Source organism: Bubalus kerabau, chromosome 8 (assembly GCF_029407905.1).
Source record: "Bubalus kerabau isolate K-KA32 ecotype Philippines breed swamp buffalo chromosome 8, PCC_UOA_SB_1v2, whole genome shotgun sequence".
NCBI classification, from domain to species: Eukaryota; Metazoa; Chordata; class Mammalia; order Artiodactyla; family Bovidae; genus Bubalus; species Bubalus kerabau.
Window position 1 is genome coordinate 31595120 of NC_073631.1, and position 18647 is coordinate 31613766.

General features: G+C 36.7%; 1 protein-coding gene across 5 annotated transcripts in view; it reads right to left on the reverse strand.

Annotated features, from left to right (window-relative positions):
- TMEM196 (transmembrane protein 196) overlaps positions 1-18647 on the reverse strand; it is a 310640-nt gene that overhangs the window by 235295 nt on the left and 56698 nt on the right. For 2 of the 5 annotated variants that reach the window (XM_055589938.1, XM_055589936.1), the window contains exons 2-3: positions 17450-17612; positions 6427-6540 (exon numbers count right to left, since the gene is read on the reverse strand). In XM_055589938.1, the coding sequence (XP_055445913.1) occupies positions 6427-6446 (20 nt within the window). In that variant the 5' untranslated portion in view covers positions 6447-6540; positions 17450-17612. Of the gene's footprint in view, positions 1-6426; positions 6541-17449; positions 17613-18647 lie in introns of those variants that run through there. The other 3 variants (XM_055589937.1, XM_055589939.1, XM_055589940.1) reach the window with 2 other exon arrangements.

Sequence of the window (18647 nt, forward strand, 5' to 3'; positions counted from 1 at the left end):
TGACCCCATGGACTGCAGCACGTCAGACTTCCATGTCCATCACCAACTCCTAGAGCTTACTCAAACTCGTGTCCATCAAGTCAGTGATGCTATCCAACCATCTCATCCACTGTCGTCTCCTTCTCCTCCTGCCTTCAATCTTTCTCAGCATCAGGGTCTTTTCTAATGAGTCAATTCTTCATGTCAGGTGGCCAAAGTATTGGAGTTTCAGCTTCAGCATCAGTCCTTCCAATGAATATTCAGGAATGATTTACTTTAGGATGGACTGGTTGGATCTCCTTGCAGTCCAAGGGACTCTCAAGAGTCTTCTCCAACACCACAGTTCAAAAGCATCAATTCTTTGGCACTCAACTTTCTTTACAGTCCAACTCTCACTTCCATACATGACTACTGGGAAAACCAAAGCTTTGATTAGACAGACCTTTGTTGGCAAAGTAATGCTTTTTAATATGCTGTCTAGGTTGGTCATAGCCTTTCTTCCAAGGAGCAAGCGTCTTTTAATTTCATGGCTGCAGTCACCATCTGCAGTGATTTTGGAGCCCAAAAAGATAGTCTTTCACTGTTTCCACTGTTTCCCCATCTATTTGCCATGAAGTGATGGGACCGGATGCCATGATCTTAGTTATCTGAATGTTGTTTTAAGTCAACATTTTCACTCTTCTCTTTCACTTTCATTAAGAGGCTCTTTAGTTTTTCTTTGCTTTTTGCCATAAGGGTGCTGTCATCTGTATATCTGAGATTATTGATATTTCTCCTAGCAATCTTGATTCCAGCTTGTGCTTCATCCAGCCTGGCATTTCTCATGATGTACTCTGCACATAAGTTAAATAAGAAGGGTGACAATATACAGCCTTGATGTACTCCTTTCCCGTTTTGAAACCAGTCTGTTGTTCCATGTTTGGTTCTAACTGTTGTTTCTTGACCTGCATGCAGATTTCTTATTATTATATTCTTTTCTTACTATATATATTTCTTTTTATTATAATATTTTATTATTATATTAGCCATAGAAAAGAACAAAATAATGTCATTTGCAGCAACACGGATGGACCTAGAGATCCTCATACTGAGTGAAGTAAGTCAGACAGAGAAATACAATTGGCTCAGTGGTGAAGAATCTGCCTGCAGTGCAGGAGATGTGGGTTGGATCCCTGGGTTGGAAAGATCCCCTGGAGCAGGAAACAGCACCCCACTCCAGTATTCTTGTCTGGGAAATCCCATGGACAGAGGAGCCTGGTGGGCTGCAGTCCATGGGGTCACAAAAGTGTCGAACACAACTTAGCAACTTAACAGCATCACTTATCTGTGGAATCTTTAAAAATGTTACAAATGAACTTATCTACAAAAGTGAAATAGAGTTATAGAAGTAGAAACTAAACTTATGGTTACTGGGTTTGGGCAAATTGGAAAATTGGGATTCACACATACATACTACTATACATAAAATAGATAACTAATAAGGACCTACTATATAAGTGCAGGGAACTCTACTGAATGGTCTATATGGGAAAATTATCTTTAAAAAGAATAGATATATGTATTTGTATAACAGATTCACCTTTCTGTACACATGAAACTAACACAACATTGTAAATCAATTATACCACAGTAAATTTTTTTTAAAAAGCTCTTCCTTAAGAAACTAGAGAAGAAAAGCAGATTAAAAATAAAGAAAGCAGAAGAAAATTAATATTAAAAATTAGAGCAGAAACCAATAGAATGGAAACAGGAAAATGATGAAGAAAAGCAATGAATACAAAACTGTTTTTTGAAAATACCAATACCATTGGAAAAACTTTAGCTAGAATAGCCAAGAAAAAACAACGATGATACAATTGAATAATAATGCATTAAAGAGGTAGCCATTATCACTGACCCAATGGAAATGCAAATAATAAGTAGTACTATCAATTAATCTATGTTCAAAACTTGAAAATTTAGGCAAAATAGACCAGTTCCTTGAAAAACACTACTAAAACACAAAAGGAAAAATAATAGGCATGTATCTTAAAGATTAATTAATAATTCTTCTTCTGATAAAAGAAATCAAAGATCCAGATAGTTTCACTAATGAATTCTACCAAACATTTAACACAAAATGACACCAAATATACAAAATCTCTTCTAGAAAGTAGAAGCACAGCAAATTCTTCCTACCTCATTTTACGAGGACAGAATTATCCCAACACCAAATACAAGAAAAGAAAACAGCATTTCATCGCAGGTGGATTCTTTACTGCTGAGCCACTGGGAAGCCCAGAATGTACATAGGTTCCATTCAAGTACTACCTTCTTTTATATCATGAACTTAAACATCCTTGGATTTTGGTATCCAAGGTGTTTCCTGGAACAAATCTCTCAAAGATACTGAAGAATGATTGTAACTCTATTTTGTTAGTTTAAAATTTTGTATTGAGATGAAATTTAGGTTACATAAAATTAAAAGTTTTAAAATAAACAATTCAGTGGCCATTTAATACATCCACAATGTTATACAATCATCACTGCTTTCTAGTTTCAAAATATTTTCATCACTCCAAAATAAAACACATTAAGCAATTATTCCCCATTTGACCCTTTTTGCTGATTCCAGACCTTGCCAACTACCAATCTGCTCACTGTGTATACAGATTTATCTATTCTAGACATTTCATGTAAGTGGAATTTAACAATATGTTACCTTTGTGTCTTAACTGTTCCATTTAACAAAATGTTTTCTAGGTATATCCACATTAGACAATGTATCAGTACTTCATTTTTTTTTTTTTACAACTGAATAATATTCTATTGTTTATTGATACATATGTATATATTTTCACTTTTGTTGCTTTTGTTGTTATATCTAAAAATTCATTACTAGATGCAAGGCCATGAAGATTTATCCCTATGTTTTCTTGTATAAGAGTTTTATTCTTGAATCACTTATATTTAGCTTATGAAAGTGAAGTCCCTCAGTCGTGTCCAACTCTTTGCGATTCCATGGACTGTAGTCTACCATGCTTCTCTGTCCATGGGATTTTCCAGGCAAGAATACTCTAGTGGGTTGCAATTTCCTTCTCCAGGGGATCTTCCTGACCCAGGGATCTAACCCAGGTCTCCTGCAGGCAGACGCTTTACCCTCTGAGCCACCTGGTGTGAGGTTAAGGATAACTTCATTTTTTTGTATGTGGATATACTGTTGTCCCTGGATCACATGTTTAAGAAACTTCTTTAACTACTAATGATCTTAGCACTTGTCAAAAATTAGTTGAGCACAGATGTACAGGTTTATTGATTGGCCTCTGACTATATTTCTTTTTTTTTTTTTTTTTTCCATTTCTGATGTATAGAAACAGTTGACTTTTGTGTATTGATGGTATATTTTGTAACCTTGCAAAATCCACTGAAGGTTCAGAAAGGATTTCATGAACTTGTTTCCAGTTATTTTACAGATGTCAACTTTACTTAATCCTCTGGTTGGATATTCCAATGATCTATAAATAATCTGAATTACTTTTTAATATCTACAAACTGATTCTAAAGTTTAGATGGAGAGGTCAGATTAGCCAACAACACTGAAGGAGAAGAACAAAATTGGAGGACTGATACCACCTGATTTCAAGACTTACTAAAAAAAAAACAAAAAAACTACAGTACCCAAAACAGTGTGGTATTGATGAAAAAACAGACAAATCAATGAAACAGAATAGAGTGCCCCAAAATAGACCCACATAAATATAATCAACTGGTCCCTGACATAAATAACTAAGGCAACACAATGGAGCAAAGAAAATCTCTTGAACAAATAGTACCAGAATAACTGGAAATTCACTTGCAAAAAAAGAAATCTAGACACAGACATTATAATCTTCACAAAAATTAACTCAAATGGATCATAGACCTAACTATAAAATGCAAAATAGTAAACTCCTAGAAAACACAGTAGAAAAACTACATGACCTTGGCTATGGTGTTGCCTTTATAGATAAAATATCAAAGATACAACCTATGAAAGAAATAACTGATAATTTGAATTTCATTAAAACTTTTGCTCTGTGAAAGAATATCAAGAAAATGAGAAGATAAGCCACAGATTAGGAGAATATATATGCAAAAGATATACCTATTTAAAAGACTTATCCAAGATATATAAAGAAATCTTAAAATTCAACAATATGAGAATAACCCACTTAAAAAATGAACCAATGACCTTAACAAATTCCTCACCAAAAAAGATACACTAATGGTAAATAAGCATATAAAAAAAGTGTTCCATGAGTCACCAGAGAAGTGGAAACTAAAACAATGAGATAACACTATATTCCTACTAGAATGGCCAAAATCCACATCCTGACAATACCAAATGCTGATAAGGAGTTTTGGAAACTCTCTCATATAATGCTGGTGGGAATGCAAAGTGGTACAGCCATTTCAGAGGACACTTGTAACTTTCTTACAAAAGTAGGCATATTCTTACCATATGATTCCACAATCATACTCTGGTACAATTTACTCATACTGAAAACTGAAAACTTCAGTCCACACAAAAATCTGCACACAGATGTTCATAAATGCTTTACTGATAAATGTTTAAACTTAGAAGCAACCAAATCCTTTAGTAACTGAATGGATGAATAAACTCTGGTACATCTAAATACTGCAATATTATTTAGTACTAAAAAGGAATGACCTATCAAGCTATGAAATGACATGAAAGAAACATGAACACATATTCCTAAGTGAAAGAGGCCAATCTTAAAGGGCTACATACTGTATGTTTCCAAATATATATGGTTCTGGAAAAGTCAAAATTGTGGCAATTTTAAAGAGATTAGTGTTTGGAAGTGGGGAATTGGGAGAGGTGGAGGGACACAGTGGAGATGAATAATCAGAACACAGAGAATTTTTAGGGCAGTGAAAATACTTTGCATGATTATGGATATATGTTATTGGACATTTGCCCAAACCCATAGAATATATTGAATAGGACACCAACAGTGAACTTAAAAGTGAACTATGCATTACGTGATCACGATTTGTCAATGTAGGATCATCATTGGTGAAAAAAAAAAGTACCATTCTGGTGAGTGATATTGATGAAGGGGAGGATATTCATGTCTATAGATAGGAAGGAGTAAATGAGAAATCCTGTATTTTCCTCTCAATTTTATTTTAAACCTAAACTGTTCTAAAAAATAAAGTTTTTTAAAGAACACTTTTAAAAAATCGTTCTAAATCTCTTGTTGAAGCCTAGGTATGTCATGCTTAATACATTTACTGACCATTTGTTTAGTGATTCTATCAAGCAAAGAAATAAACTATACCCACTATGACTTGTTCTAAATGAATATATGTTCATTTTTCATGATCTTTTTTTTCCTCAGATGCTCAGAAACTATTTGTTTAAAATGCACTCTAGAATATTGCTGAGATAAAGTCATTAGTCTATAGTTAGTGAGATAATGCTGTCTTTTTCCTTTTGAGAATAAGAAATTTTTTTCTAGCCAATAGCCAGAGTCAAGGGGCAAATGAAGAGAATTAAGAAATGTTTAACATTTATTGCAGAAAATGAAAAAATTTAAATATATATAGTGCACAGAATTATATTGAAAAGGATTAATGTTTATGATTCTGAGGAGGAGGAAGGAAATTTTCATCAAGAGAATAAGAATAGACAATGATGACAGGAAAAAGAGAAAGCAAAGCACGAAACAGTGAGTATGAGATTGATCCCACAGGAGAAAACACATTCTGAAAAAAAGAAAAAGATTCAAAGAACATGGTCACCAAACACTGGCAAGCTCCAAAGTGGCAGGGAGGGGGGGAGAAAAAAGTGAGGAAGCATTTGATAGCACTCCACGATGTTACATAGAAGTTTAAATTATTCTCAACAACACTGAATTAGAATGAAAGTTAAGAGACATACAAAACTACAATTCAAACATACAAAACTACAATACACTCTTGACAATTCATGTGTATCTAATGAAACCAGGGATGGCATGTGGAGGCCAAGATGGAGGAGCAAGATAAGGTCATTGTGATTCATTCCAACTCTACTAAAATAGTGATCCCTTACATAGCACATAAGATGCGCATATGGAAGCTTCATATGGATTACTTTAATACTCACAATTAAGTTTTATTGTTATACTCACTTTGTCAATAGACTGAAATTAAGAGACGTTAAGCGATTTGGCCCAAGTAACATAGCTAGTACGTGGTGGAAATGGTGCAAAAATTCAATTCTGTTACTATACAGCCTAATTTCTTAACCAGTAAGTTTGTACCTATGGTTATCCTGCTTGATTTTTCACTATTGCTCCTCTTAAAAGATAGATATAGCCAAATTGATGTTTGTAATATTTTTCTGAATATTTAGAACTAAAAAACTTGCTTAAAGTAATTCAGGGCTGAATAATCTAGAGATGAAACCATCACATTTACCTTCTGTTCAACAGGATCATGCAATGCAGTGCAGGGGCTGATACTCAAAAGCCAAAAGCTAATCCTTTTATCATTTAGGCACAACAGTATCTCAGGCTCCAGGGTTTCTTCTTCCTGTACATAAAATAATACACATAGTTAGTCTGAGCCCCTGTGTTTGTGCATTATTCTCATCCCTAAGTGTAACAGAACAGAGGATGCTTTGTTAAGGGCAGCTGTGTTTCATTCAATCCAATTTTAAACTGACTCAGCAAAAGTATTCCAAGCCTGACATGTTCAATGCTTTTGTAGTTGTTGTATTCCAGGGGAGTTTGGTTACACTGGAAGGTACCCAAATGGGGAGACCAGAGCAGGGTAGTGCTGTCTGACACTCCCAACTGAGTGAGGGACTCAAGCAGCCAATGAGTTATAAAAGGAAATTGAAACAGAGAAAGCTAGTTGGATAAATCCAAGCTAGATTTCTTAAAGGAGATATGAGAAGAAATAAAAGCCCAAAAGAGCAGATGCCAAAGTCAGTCCTTCACGATGTTCTGACATAAAACTGGTTTACTGCAGAATTCTTTAGAAAAGTGACTCATCCTTAATAAAAAACATTCAGTGTTAGCCAGCTGGAATGAAACTAGGCGTATATTTCACCAGTTAGCTCTTTGGCCTTAACTGATGATGATCAAGCCCTAATAGATTTGCTTTCATTCTAACACAGAAAGTTTGGATATTAACCTGCAGCTCAGAATCCATCTCCAGACTGGACCTACAAAATTGGACCAGATCATTTTCAACAGACATTTGTTTCTTCTGGCTAGACTCATGGTCCAAAAAGTTTCTTACTGGTCAGGAAATAGCAAAGTACAGCTTTTCTTGAGGAATTTGGCATATTTAACTTTTGGTTATTTGCTAGAATTTAAAAACGGTAAAGATCGAGATCGGAGAAGGAAATGGCAACCCACTCCAGTACTCTTGCCTAGAAAATTCCATGGATGGAGGAGCCTGGTGGGCTACAGTCCACGGGGTCACAAAGAGTTGGACACAACTGAGCGACTTCACGAAAGATAGAGATAAATGGGATGTAAAAAATGAAAAAGAGAAATAGCACAATTTTTTAAAACTAGAAAATAGATAATTGAATTCTTTGGAGTGTCTAGTAAAGAATTTAAAAAGATAACAGCAATAAAATAAACTTTTAGACAATCTGTTTTACTAAATTTATATGCTTTAATTCAGGTTATTGATGATTAAAAACAGCATTAGAGCAAATATTCCCTAAAATTAAATAGTGAAATATATCACCAGTGTGTATTTGATATGCTGGATCAATTTTCTTGCTTTTCTTTGAATAGCAAGGTGGTCATTACAAGATACTTCAAAATGGAGTAAAAGTGACAACTGGGTAAGACATTAAATATTACTGTCAAGTTGATATTAGATTAGAAAACCCTAAAGTAGAATCTTGAACATTTCCTAAGCAGTACCATACCTATTCCTTTTTTGCATCTCTGCCCAGAAGAGGTAGAAAATTAGTGTAAAATTGTTTCTAGACCAGTAAAAGACAGGTCTGGCTGCATCACAAGGATAGGAATCTGGTAATGCCTAGATAAGGTTGTGGGCTCTGGTCTAGACATTGTTAAAACTCTATTTCGCAGTACTGTGTTTGACTTGAGAACTTACTTAAAATCCTGCAGTGGGTGGTTCTGAAAATAAAAATCCAGTTAAGCCATCTGGCTCTTCAGTTATGCAAAATATAAAACAATTTGCCTAGCTTCCCTCTTTCCGTCACTCCCTCTCTATTGACTTTCGTTGCTAGTTCTATTCTGGGCATTTTTATTATTCAGAAAAAAAAATTTGAGCTTGCTGAATCCTCCTCAACCAGTTGACATTGATAGCAAAGCTTTTTGAAATATTAATAGTTATAGATAAATTATCTTTGGAAAAATAAAAATAGCCATTAGACCAAAGGATATTTTACATACTTCACTTTACTATCATATAGTTATATTTTTTGGAAGAGGTTATATGTAGATGTAATTTACTTAGTGCTCCAGTGTCTGGCTTTTAAAGTTTTGTAAGCTATCAAACCATCATCTGACCTACTCAAATACTAAATCTTCCAAAATGGAAAATAACCAATCATGCAGTGATAACAATAAAGAGCAAGAAAATGAATTTGAGGACAAATTCATATTTAATGGATATAAACCTCAATGATTTTGGAATTGAATGCTAAAGATGGTTAATCTAATTTACTAGCAATCTCCTTTAAAGCAATCTATGCCTTCTCAGAAAATTAAACAAGCTATTAAATATTTTGGGAATGCAGATTTTTTTCCCTCTGTGAAGTACATCTAGAAAAATACACATATAAGGTTAAAATCAATATATGAAAAAAAGAAATGTGTAATTTATGAAATCAGTCTTTTACTTTTGGTGACTTGTCCTATAAACACTAAAATATATAATATTTGTAATATTCAAATAATTATACATCTTCACAATGATATCTCAAAGTGATCAACTTGAAAAAACTACAAAGAATTTCTACTACTCAGTATTACTGAGGCAAATGAAATATAGGCATATGCATACAGTCTTAGTAAGGCTACTCTGAAAGAGCAGAAAATTTCTGGAGTGTTATTTGATAATAAATATAAAATAAATATAAAAACATTTAAAATAGACTTACTCTTTTTCCCAGAAATTTCACGTCTAACAGTTTATTCTAAGGACCAAATTGGAATAGTATACAAATATCCCATATATATAAACATATATATATATATATATATATATATATATATAAGCAGAAAAGGTAAGTGCTATATTATGTGCATGTATATCATATATATATATATATATATATGGAGAAGATATATATATATACATACACACTATATTTGTCCTCATGGTTGTTGTTTAGTCACTACGTTGTGTCCAACTCTTTGCCACCCCGTAAACTGTAGCCCACCAGGCTTCTCTGTCCATGGGATTTCCCAGGCAAGAATACTGGAGTGGGCTGCCATTTCCTTTCCAGGGGATCTTCCTGACCCAAGGTCTGAACCTATCTCCTGCTTGGCAGGCAGATTCTTCACCACTGAGTCACCAGGGAAGCCTCCTGTGTATATATATTTATGTATATATCAGGGCAGCACTTTTATTTTTAAAACTGGGAGTGAACCAAGCATAAATAAATGTGGTTGGTTTCCCTGGTGGCTCAGACAGTAAAGAATCTGCCTGCAAAGCAGAGACTGGGATTCAATCCTCAGGTCAGGAAGATTGCCTGGAAATTTACATGGACAGAGGTGTGTGAAAGGCTACAGTCCATGGGGCCACAAAGAGTCAGACGCAACTGAACACCACATACTATGGATGATTTATCAAGACTACAGTGCTATAAAGCCGGAAAGAAATAATCATTCATTTTTTTTATTAAGAAGGCAATTTATTGATGATTATAGTATTAAGAGAAGGATATCTATGATGTTTCTGAGTGGTGCGATGTTCTTTTCTGTTTCCGTGTGTGTGTGTGTGTGTGTGTGTGTGTGTGTGTGTGTGTGTGTGTTCGCGCGCGCGTGCGCACACATGCACGTCTGTAAAATGTGGGAGGGGTCAGAAGAACAAGAACAGTGGCATGCTGAAGGTGAAGGATGGGTTTATGACACTGCATCACACTCATCTTTCTGCTTTTGTGTGTCTGAAAAGTCTTCACAGCACAAGATTTCATGCCGCTTTTTAACTGTAATATCTTTGAGTGGTGGTTTTGTGATATCTCTTCTCTCTTTTTTGCTTATTAGTGAACACATACAAGTGAAAGTGGAAGTCACTCAGCTGTGTCTGACTCTTTGCAACCCCATGGACAATACAGTCCATGGAATTCTCAAGGCTAGAATACTGGCGTGGGTACCTGTTCCCTTCTCCAGGGGATCTTCCCAACCCAGGGATCCAACCTAGGTCTCCCGCATTACAGGCGGATTCTTTACCAGCTGAGCCACAAGAGACGCCCTCAGTGAACACGTTACTCAGTAAAAATTTTAAAAATAAAACAACAAAAATTAAGTCTACAGAAAAACATGCTTTGCTTGTTTCCTCAATTCTGCAGTCCATCCAAGTGTTGTTGACAATAACATCTTCTCTCAGAACTGCTTGCCCTCCAAAGCCAATTCTTACCTTGGGCTAAATAGGTACAGTAGGTTGTACCTCAGAAAACCTTTGTTCTGCCTCAGTCTCTTTGCTGCTGCTGGTACCATACACCTATTGCCTGTATTTTGCTTGCTATTCTGGTTTGCATTTACGTGTACATGGGCCTACAAGTTTGCCTGCTCCTCCTGACCATGGTCAAGCCTTGTCCTCACAATCACTTTCACATGTGCCTCTGGTCATCCGTTCTGGCCTTTGCCCCTATTTTCCCTAGATTCATGGCATCATTTGGTGTTTTTCTTGTTAAATATCTTTACTCATCTGGTTTGCATGGCATATTGTTCACATCAGTTCTATACCCTGCCAAATCAACCACTCCCATGCACTGCACAGCTCTGTTGCTACCTAAGGAGAAATGAAACAAATCTTAGCAGAGAAAATAAATCAAGGTGCATCAGTTATGAATGAGCTGATCTACAACTGCTGGCATTTCTATATTGTCAGAGGTAAGGTACACGCCTGTAGGAAAAGCTTGACTCTGGATTTAGACCTGGACTCAAACTCTGAACCTGCAACTCAGTAGTTACAGATCCTTAGGCAAATTATGTGCTTCAGCATTACCATCAGTAAAATGGGGATAATATTGGCTTCCAGGATTAAATGAGTGAATATACATAAAGCCTTTAGAACAGAACTGACACAAATGTTAAATTAGTATTTGTTCTTATTACTAATATTTTTAGATTCTCTGAACATTATACCAATAATTACTAAAAAAATACTTGTGGGAGGTATTTTTTATAATGTCAGATATGCAGATGACACCACCCTATGGCAGAAAGTGAAGAGGAACTCAAAAGCCTCTTGATGAAAGTGAAAGAGGAGAGTGAAAAAGTTGGCTTAAAGCTCAACATTCAGAAAATGAAGATCATGGCATCTGGTCCCATCACTTCATGGGAAATAGATGGGGAAACAGCGGAAACAGTGTCAGACTATTTTGGGGGGCTCCAAAATCACTGCAGATGGTGACTGCAGCCATGAAATTAAAAGATGCTTACTCCTTGGAAGGAAAGTTATGACCAACCTAGATAGCATATTCAAAAGCAGAGAAGTTACTTTGCCAACAAAGGTCCGTGTAGTCAAGGCTATGGTTTTTCCTGTGGGCATGTACGGATGTGAGAGTTGGACTGTGAAGAAAGCTGAGCGCCGAAGAATTGATGCTTTTGAACTGTGGTGTTGGAGAAGACTCTTGAGAGTCCCTTGGACTGCAAGGAGATCCAACCAGTCCATTCTGAAGGAGATCAGCCCTGGGTGTTCTTTGGAAGGACTGATGCTAAGGCTGAAACTCCAGTACTTTGGCCGCCTCATGCGACGAGTTGACTCATTGGAAAAGACTCTGATGCTGGGAGGGATTGGGGGCAGGAGGAGAAGGTGACGCCAGAGGATGAGATGGCTGGATGGCATCACTGACTCGATGGACGTGAGTCTGAGTGAACTCCGGGAGCTGGTGATGGACAGGGAAGCCTGGCGTGCTGCTATTCATGGGGTTGCAAACAGTCGGACATGACTGAGCGACTGAACTGAACTGAACTTGTGGGAGGAATTTAGAATGAATATTAAATAACAGAATAATAACAAAAGCACAAAATTATGCCATATATGGGCGTGTAAATATATTCACTCCTTTAGTAAATATTGATTGTATTTCTGAGGTGAGGCAGCCACTGTGTTGGATACCAGGCAAAAGTCTGAGAACAAGACAAATGAAAAACCTGCCCTTATGGGAATAACACTGTAATAGAATTTAAATTTGAATTGATGAATGAATGGCTTTGTGGACGCCAAGGAATGTGTAACCTTTGTTGTGAAGTAGCTTTCTCTTTGCCAAATAAGTAAAGTCCTCACTAGGTATGTTCAACTACTTTTTGTCTCTGTTCTTTTCTGACCTTGAAAGGTAGTTGATGACTGTATATTAATCAAAGATTGCTTAAAGAGTTGAAAGATTAAACTTGCTTCACATCGACACAGCAAAAATGTAATAACATTAGGCCTGATAAAATATTCACCATTTTTGGTTTTTCCCTTATTTTTTCCACAAGGAAAAATAGCTTTTTTATTCTTATTATATGTTTGGCAATGCATGTTGACAAACTTTCAATAATACATAAAAGAATAAAGTAAAACATACATGAAGTCTAATCCCCTGAGATAATGGCCATTAATACACTGTGATTGTCTTTTCATGAATCCCTTCATGCATTCATATGAATCAACATAAACGGGACAATATTATAAATGATGTTTTTGTCATCACAACATTTCCTTCTTCCCTCCCTTCTTTTCTTCCTACAACTTTACCTCTATAAGAAAAGGTGAAGTGACATTGTATATGACCATTGCATATTGGTGCTTTCATTTCTGTAGGTTAAATTCCAAAAGTAGGATTTAAGTGTCCATATGGTTTTAGTTTTTACTGCTACTGCCCAACTGCTTTCTGGAATAGTCATTCCAACTTAGAGTCGGCCAGCGGCTTATGAGTGCTCTCATTACTCCTGTCTTACCAACACTTGGTATGTTCCGGCTTTTACATTTTTTTTTTAAACAATTTGGTAGGTGTAATAGTATCTTATCTTAACTGAGGTTTACATCTCCCTGATTTGTTTTTCTCTGGCTTGTCTTTTCATACTTAGGGATTCACTGGACAGTCTAAATATGAGTGCTTTTGTCTTTCATAAATTCTATAAAACCTCAGCATTTTTCTCTTCTCCAATGGCTTCTCTTTTTTTCTCCTTATTCTTTCCATTTAGAATACTATTAGAGATAGAGGTTTTTAATCAAACCTGTCATTAACTTCTCTTTTAAACTTTCAGTTTTATCTGACTGTGTGATTACAGGTATCAGATATTAGTTCACTAACTTTTTCTTCACTTATACCTAAGGAATAATATTATATATGTTTCTAGTTTCAATCCTATATTCCTTTCTCGTAGACTTGATTTTTTTTTTTAAGATCAGTTAGTTCATTTTGATACTTTTTCTCTTATTACTTTTTAAATACCCACTTTGATTCCATCAACTTCATTGAGTATACTTAATTTATTATATAGTCTATATATCTGATCATTCAACATTGTCAGTCTACGGTCCGTCTGATTTTACAGAGATATTTTCTTTATAATTATAGTATTTTGTTATTATCTACAAGAATGGAATCTTAAATAGTCTAGGTATATGGGCAAAACATCAGTGTATAGAGATAATTTTTTTCTAATATTTACACCAGTTATTTTATGTTTCTTGCCTAAAATAGTTCCAAAACAACATTAATGTTATTGAATGTTACAGTATCCCTGTCTTAGTTCTGGTAGTTTTTCTATTTAATTATATTTACTTCCCTCATTACAAATGCTGAATGCCAACAAACTTGGTACATAAACAGCCAAAGTTCACCAAAAACTCAAAACCCACCAAAGGCAAACAAAAATATACATTTATTATCCAATCATTTCCAATTAAATGCAAAGTATTCATCGGACACCTCTAAAGAAAACAAAGAAAACTTAGAGAAAAATGCACAGAGGATTAAAAAGGTATTAAGCATGCCTCTCACCCAAACTTCCACAAAGAGGATAAGAAAGACTCAAGGACACAGTGCACAGGATAAAGACAATGAGAAGGAAGTGACGACAACACATCTTGGAAACTAGGAAGCAGGTGGATGGCTTGTATGTTTGTTTGTTTCCTATGACTGCTTTGAACAACTACAAGGAACTTGGTGATCCTAAACAACACACACTCAGTTCAGTTCAGTCGCTCAGTCGTGTCTGACTCTTTGCAACGCCATGAACCACAGCATGCCAGGCCTCCCTGTCCATCACCAACTCCCGGAGTTTACCCAAACTCATGTCCATTGACTCAGTGATGCCATCCAGCCATCTCATCCTCTGTCGTCCCCTTCTCCTTCTCTTAAAATTCTGAAGATCAGAAATCCAAAATGGTTTGACTAGCCTAAACCAAGGGGCTGGCAGGGCCACACCCCCTTGAGAGGCTCCATGGTAGAATCTCTTCTCCCTGTACTTTTCCAGATCCAGAGCTACATCCCTTGCACTCTTTGGCTCATGGCCCATCTCCACATCTTCAAAGCTAGTAGCAAAGTATCTTCAAAGCTAGTAGCAAAGTATCTTCAAATCTCTCTCCATTTCCATTGTCACATCACCATTTTCTTCTTCTGTGGTCAAGTCTCTCAGCTTCTCTCTCACAAGAACACTGTGATTTACAGATAGGGGCCACTTGTATAATTCAGAATAATCCCCCCATTTCAAGATCTTTAACTTAATCACATCTGCAATGCCCCCTTTTGCCACCTAAAGTTATATTCCCACGTTTCATGGATTATTAGTTCTTGGATATCTTATGGGGTCACTATCCAGCCTGCTGTGCATGGTAAACAGGTTAGTGTCAAAGATGAAAACTGCATTGTCAATTAGGAAAGCAATAGAAATAAGATATCTTTTTACAAAAGCACAGCAAGAAACAGGAATTGGAATCATCAGCCAGGTGCCTTGGCAATGGAGGGGGGGGGGTATTTGGAAGGGTGGAAATCAAGAGAATTGGTGATCCATGGGAGAAATCACTGGCTCCTTAGGTGGTGCTAGTGGTAAAGAACCTGCCTGCCAAAGCAGGAGACAAGAGATGAGGGTTCAGTCCCTGGGTTTAGAAGATCTCTTGGAGGAGGGCACAGTGACCCACTCCAATGTTCTTGCCTGGAGAATCCCATGGACAGAGGAGCCTGGTGGGCTACAGTCCACAGGATCCCAAAGAGTTGGACGCAACTGAAGCGATGTAGCATGCACCCATGGGAGAAATCAGATTCCTCAGATCACTTCCCAAACATTTGCAGTCAGATCATCCCCCTTGTTCTAATGTGGTGACTCAGGGATACAGAACATTGCTAAAGAGATGACACTACATGGAAATTAGGGTATTCACTAATTATCATTGTAACGCTGCCACCTTTTCCCAACTGGCCCTAAAAATGCTCATTCACAGGCTGATACATCCCAGGTAGGAGGATGAATGAATATCCTCTGAAGAAACATAAGAATAGAACATCCAATACTGACAAATGTGCATTTTCCAAAAAAACCTAACTAAGTACCACACAGTGAATTCTACCAGGGAATAAGACACACATACCCACCCATACATAGCTTCAATCAATTATTAATACCTATTTATTAAACTGAAAGGAAATTCATGTAAAACCAGATATCTGAAGAAAGCTTTAATATAAAAATAAAGACAGAAGTAAACAAAAGTAGCAAAAGGATCTCAGCAAAGAAGAGGAGAAGACTTTTCTAAACTTGCACTTAGATCTTCAGATAGGTTAGGGTTATTGTACTCATAAAATGAGAGCATGAGGTAATTTTTTAAAATGTCATGCATAGAAAAAACTGAAGTCTTGGAAAGTAAAATTAGGACAGTAAAAAATGAAAGTCCAATAGAAAGGTTAGAGATAAACTTGAAGAAATCTCTCAGAAAGCAGGGGAAAAAAAAGAATAGAAATGACTAGAATATAATTCCAGGACCTAAAATACTGAACATTTAGAATTCCAGAAAGAAAAATGAAATGAGATGAAGAGAAAATTATCAGAGAAGATGTTTAAACTTTTTTCCAAGTTGAAGCATATAAATTTCCACATTGAGAGGGGTCAAGTGTTCAGCACAAAGGTTACATAAGACCTACACAAAAGCATATCACTGTGAAATTTCAGAACCCATGGGGACAGAGAGAAACATCTAGAACCTTCCCAAGAGAAGTAAAAAGAACCTACACTCAGGAATCAAAATGACATTAGATTTCTCAATAGAAATGCTGGAAGCTAGGACACAGTGGAGGAATGCCTTCAAAATTCTCAGAAAATTTTCAACTAATAATTGAATATCTAGTTAACCTATTAAATGAAGTAGCATAATCAAAGTTAAAGACATGCAAATTTGCAGTAATTTTACTAGCCACCCATGTATTTTATCTCAGAAAGATGCTGGAGGATATTATCAATTAAGAAAAATGAAAGTGAAGTGTCCGACTCTTTGCAACCCTGTGGACTGTCCAGGCTCCTCAGTCCATGGGATTTTCCAGGCAAGAGTACTGGAGTGGGTTGCCATTTCCTTCTCCAGGGGATCTTCCTGACCCAGGGATCGAACCCAGGTCTCCTGCGTTGCAGGCAGAAGCTTTACTGCCAGAGCCATCAGGGAAGTTGAGAGATGAAATAATAAAGAGGGAAACGGGGCCTCCTAAGAACAAAAGATCCATAAAAAAGATGCCCTACAAAACAAAAATGGTAAGAATTACCCCAAATATGATAATGGGGACATCTAGGATAGATGATCTGAGGGTGATTCTATCTCCCAGGGGATATCTGACAATGTCTGGAGATCATTTGCTATAACGAGTGGGGCAGTGGGGAGGGTGCTAATGTCATCTAGTGGATAGAGGCCAGAGATACTGCTAAACCTCCTACAGTGCACAGGACTGCCCCTGAAACAATCAACCTTCCAGCTCAAAGTGTCAGCAGTGCCAAGGAAGTTAAGAAACCCAGTACTAGGATAACAGCTGTGAAGCAGGGTGAAACAGAAACCAGAGCAACTTAAATGAAGATTCTGAGTTCATTCTGTGGTCCATTTAGAACCACTGACATCTTACAACTAAGCCTCAGAAAACAACTTTTGACATACAAAATCACGATGCATAACATGAGTGATGTAGTAATCGAGGTGGGCACAAAGTACTTGGGGACACAATTGAGATGTTTTCCTTGACTCTGTCTGATGGTCACATTACTGATTTTTTGCCTAATACAAAAGACTCTTCATGATCTTGCCATAAACTAACCTTTCAACTTTATCCCCTGTAAGCTTCTTCCACTGCAGACTTTGTGATTTTTTTTTGAACAGTCAATTCTCCATTTGTTGCATATACTGTTCTTTCCTCTTGAATTTTTCCATCTACCTCGTCCTCCCAAGAAGTGAGTGAGTCACTGATTTCCAAAACAAAGCTACAAAAGTCAACAAAGGAGGAATCAATTAAAAAATGAATAAAATGCCCCTAAACATCAGTCCATTTTTACTTAATTTTGAATAATATATATTCAGCATATAAACAACTTACACATGTACTAGTTAAGGTAGTGCCAGCTACTGTAATCAACAATCCCCCAAATGTACAAGAGCACAAGCATAATAGAAGTTTCTTGCTCACTCACATTAAAATCCAAATCCCGGACTAGTGTATATAGTAAGTACCTTCCTTCCCAGTAGTTATTCAGGATTCCAGGCAACTTTTGTTTCATAGTTCTCCCTTCTTAGCTTCTAATTTCAGTGCGTTTATCAGCATTCAATTGGGTGAATGGGTAAAAGTATGCAGGATAACATAGGAGGTTTCTAGATCTAGGCCTCTACATGGGATACATCATTCACTTTGCATTGACCAAAACTCAGCGATGTGGCCATACGGTAAGGGGAGTTGTAAAGTATCATCCACCTGCATGCTCAAGAATATGAAATGGCTGCGAAAAGACAGTCCATCTCTGCTACTGGATGGTTCTGAAAATTTTCTAATATTGCTCAGAAGTAAACAAACTACAAGAAGATTTGGTTATTTGTAAGGCACATATGTATTAACCGGGGCTTTTCAAGCGGCTCAGTGCTTAAGAACCTGCCTGCCAATGCAAAAGAGGCAGGTTCAGTCCCTGGGTCGGGAAGATCCCCTGGAGGAGGAGGGCATGGCAACCCACTCTAGTATTCTTGCCTGGAAAATCCCACAGAGGAGTCTGGTGGGCTAGTCCATGCGGGGTCACAAAGAGTTAGACATGACTTAGTGACTCAGCATGCATGTATTAACTGATTACCATATAGCTACTGAAATCAGAAGGCAGAATGACAGTAAATGGAAACATTAAGATAGAAACATGAATGAGTATAGGGAAGGCCTCTGACTTTCACAATATAAAATAAAGGAAGTTCAGATGAAGAAATCTTGTCAATTTCATACAGGGGGATGCTGTAAAGAAATGGTGGAGAGCTAAACATTG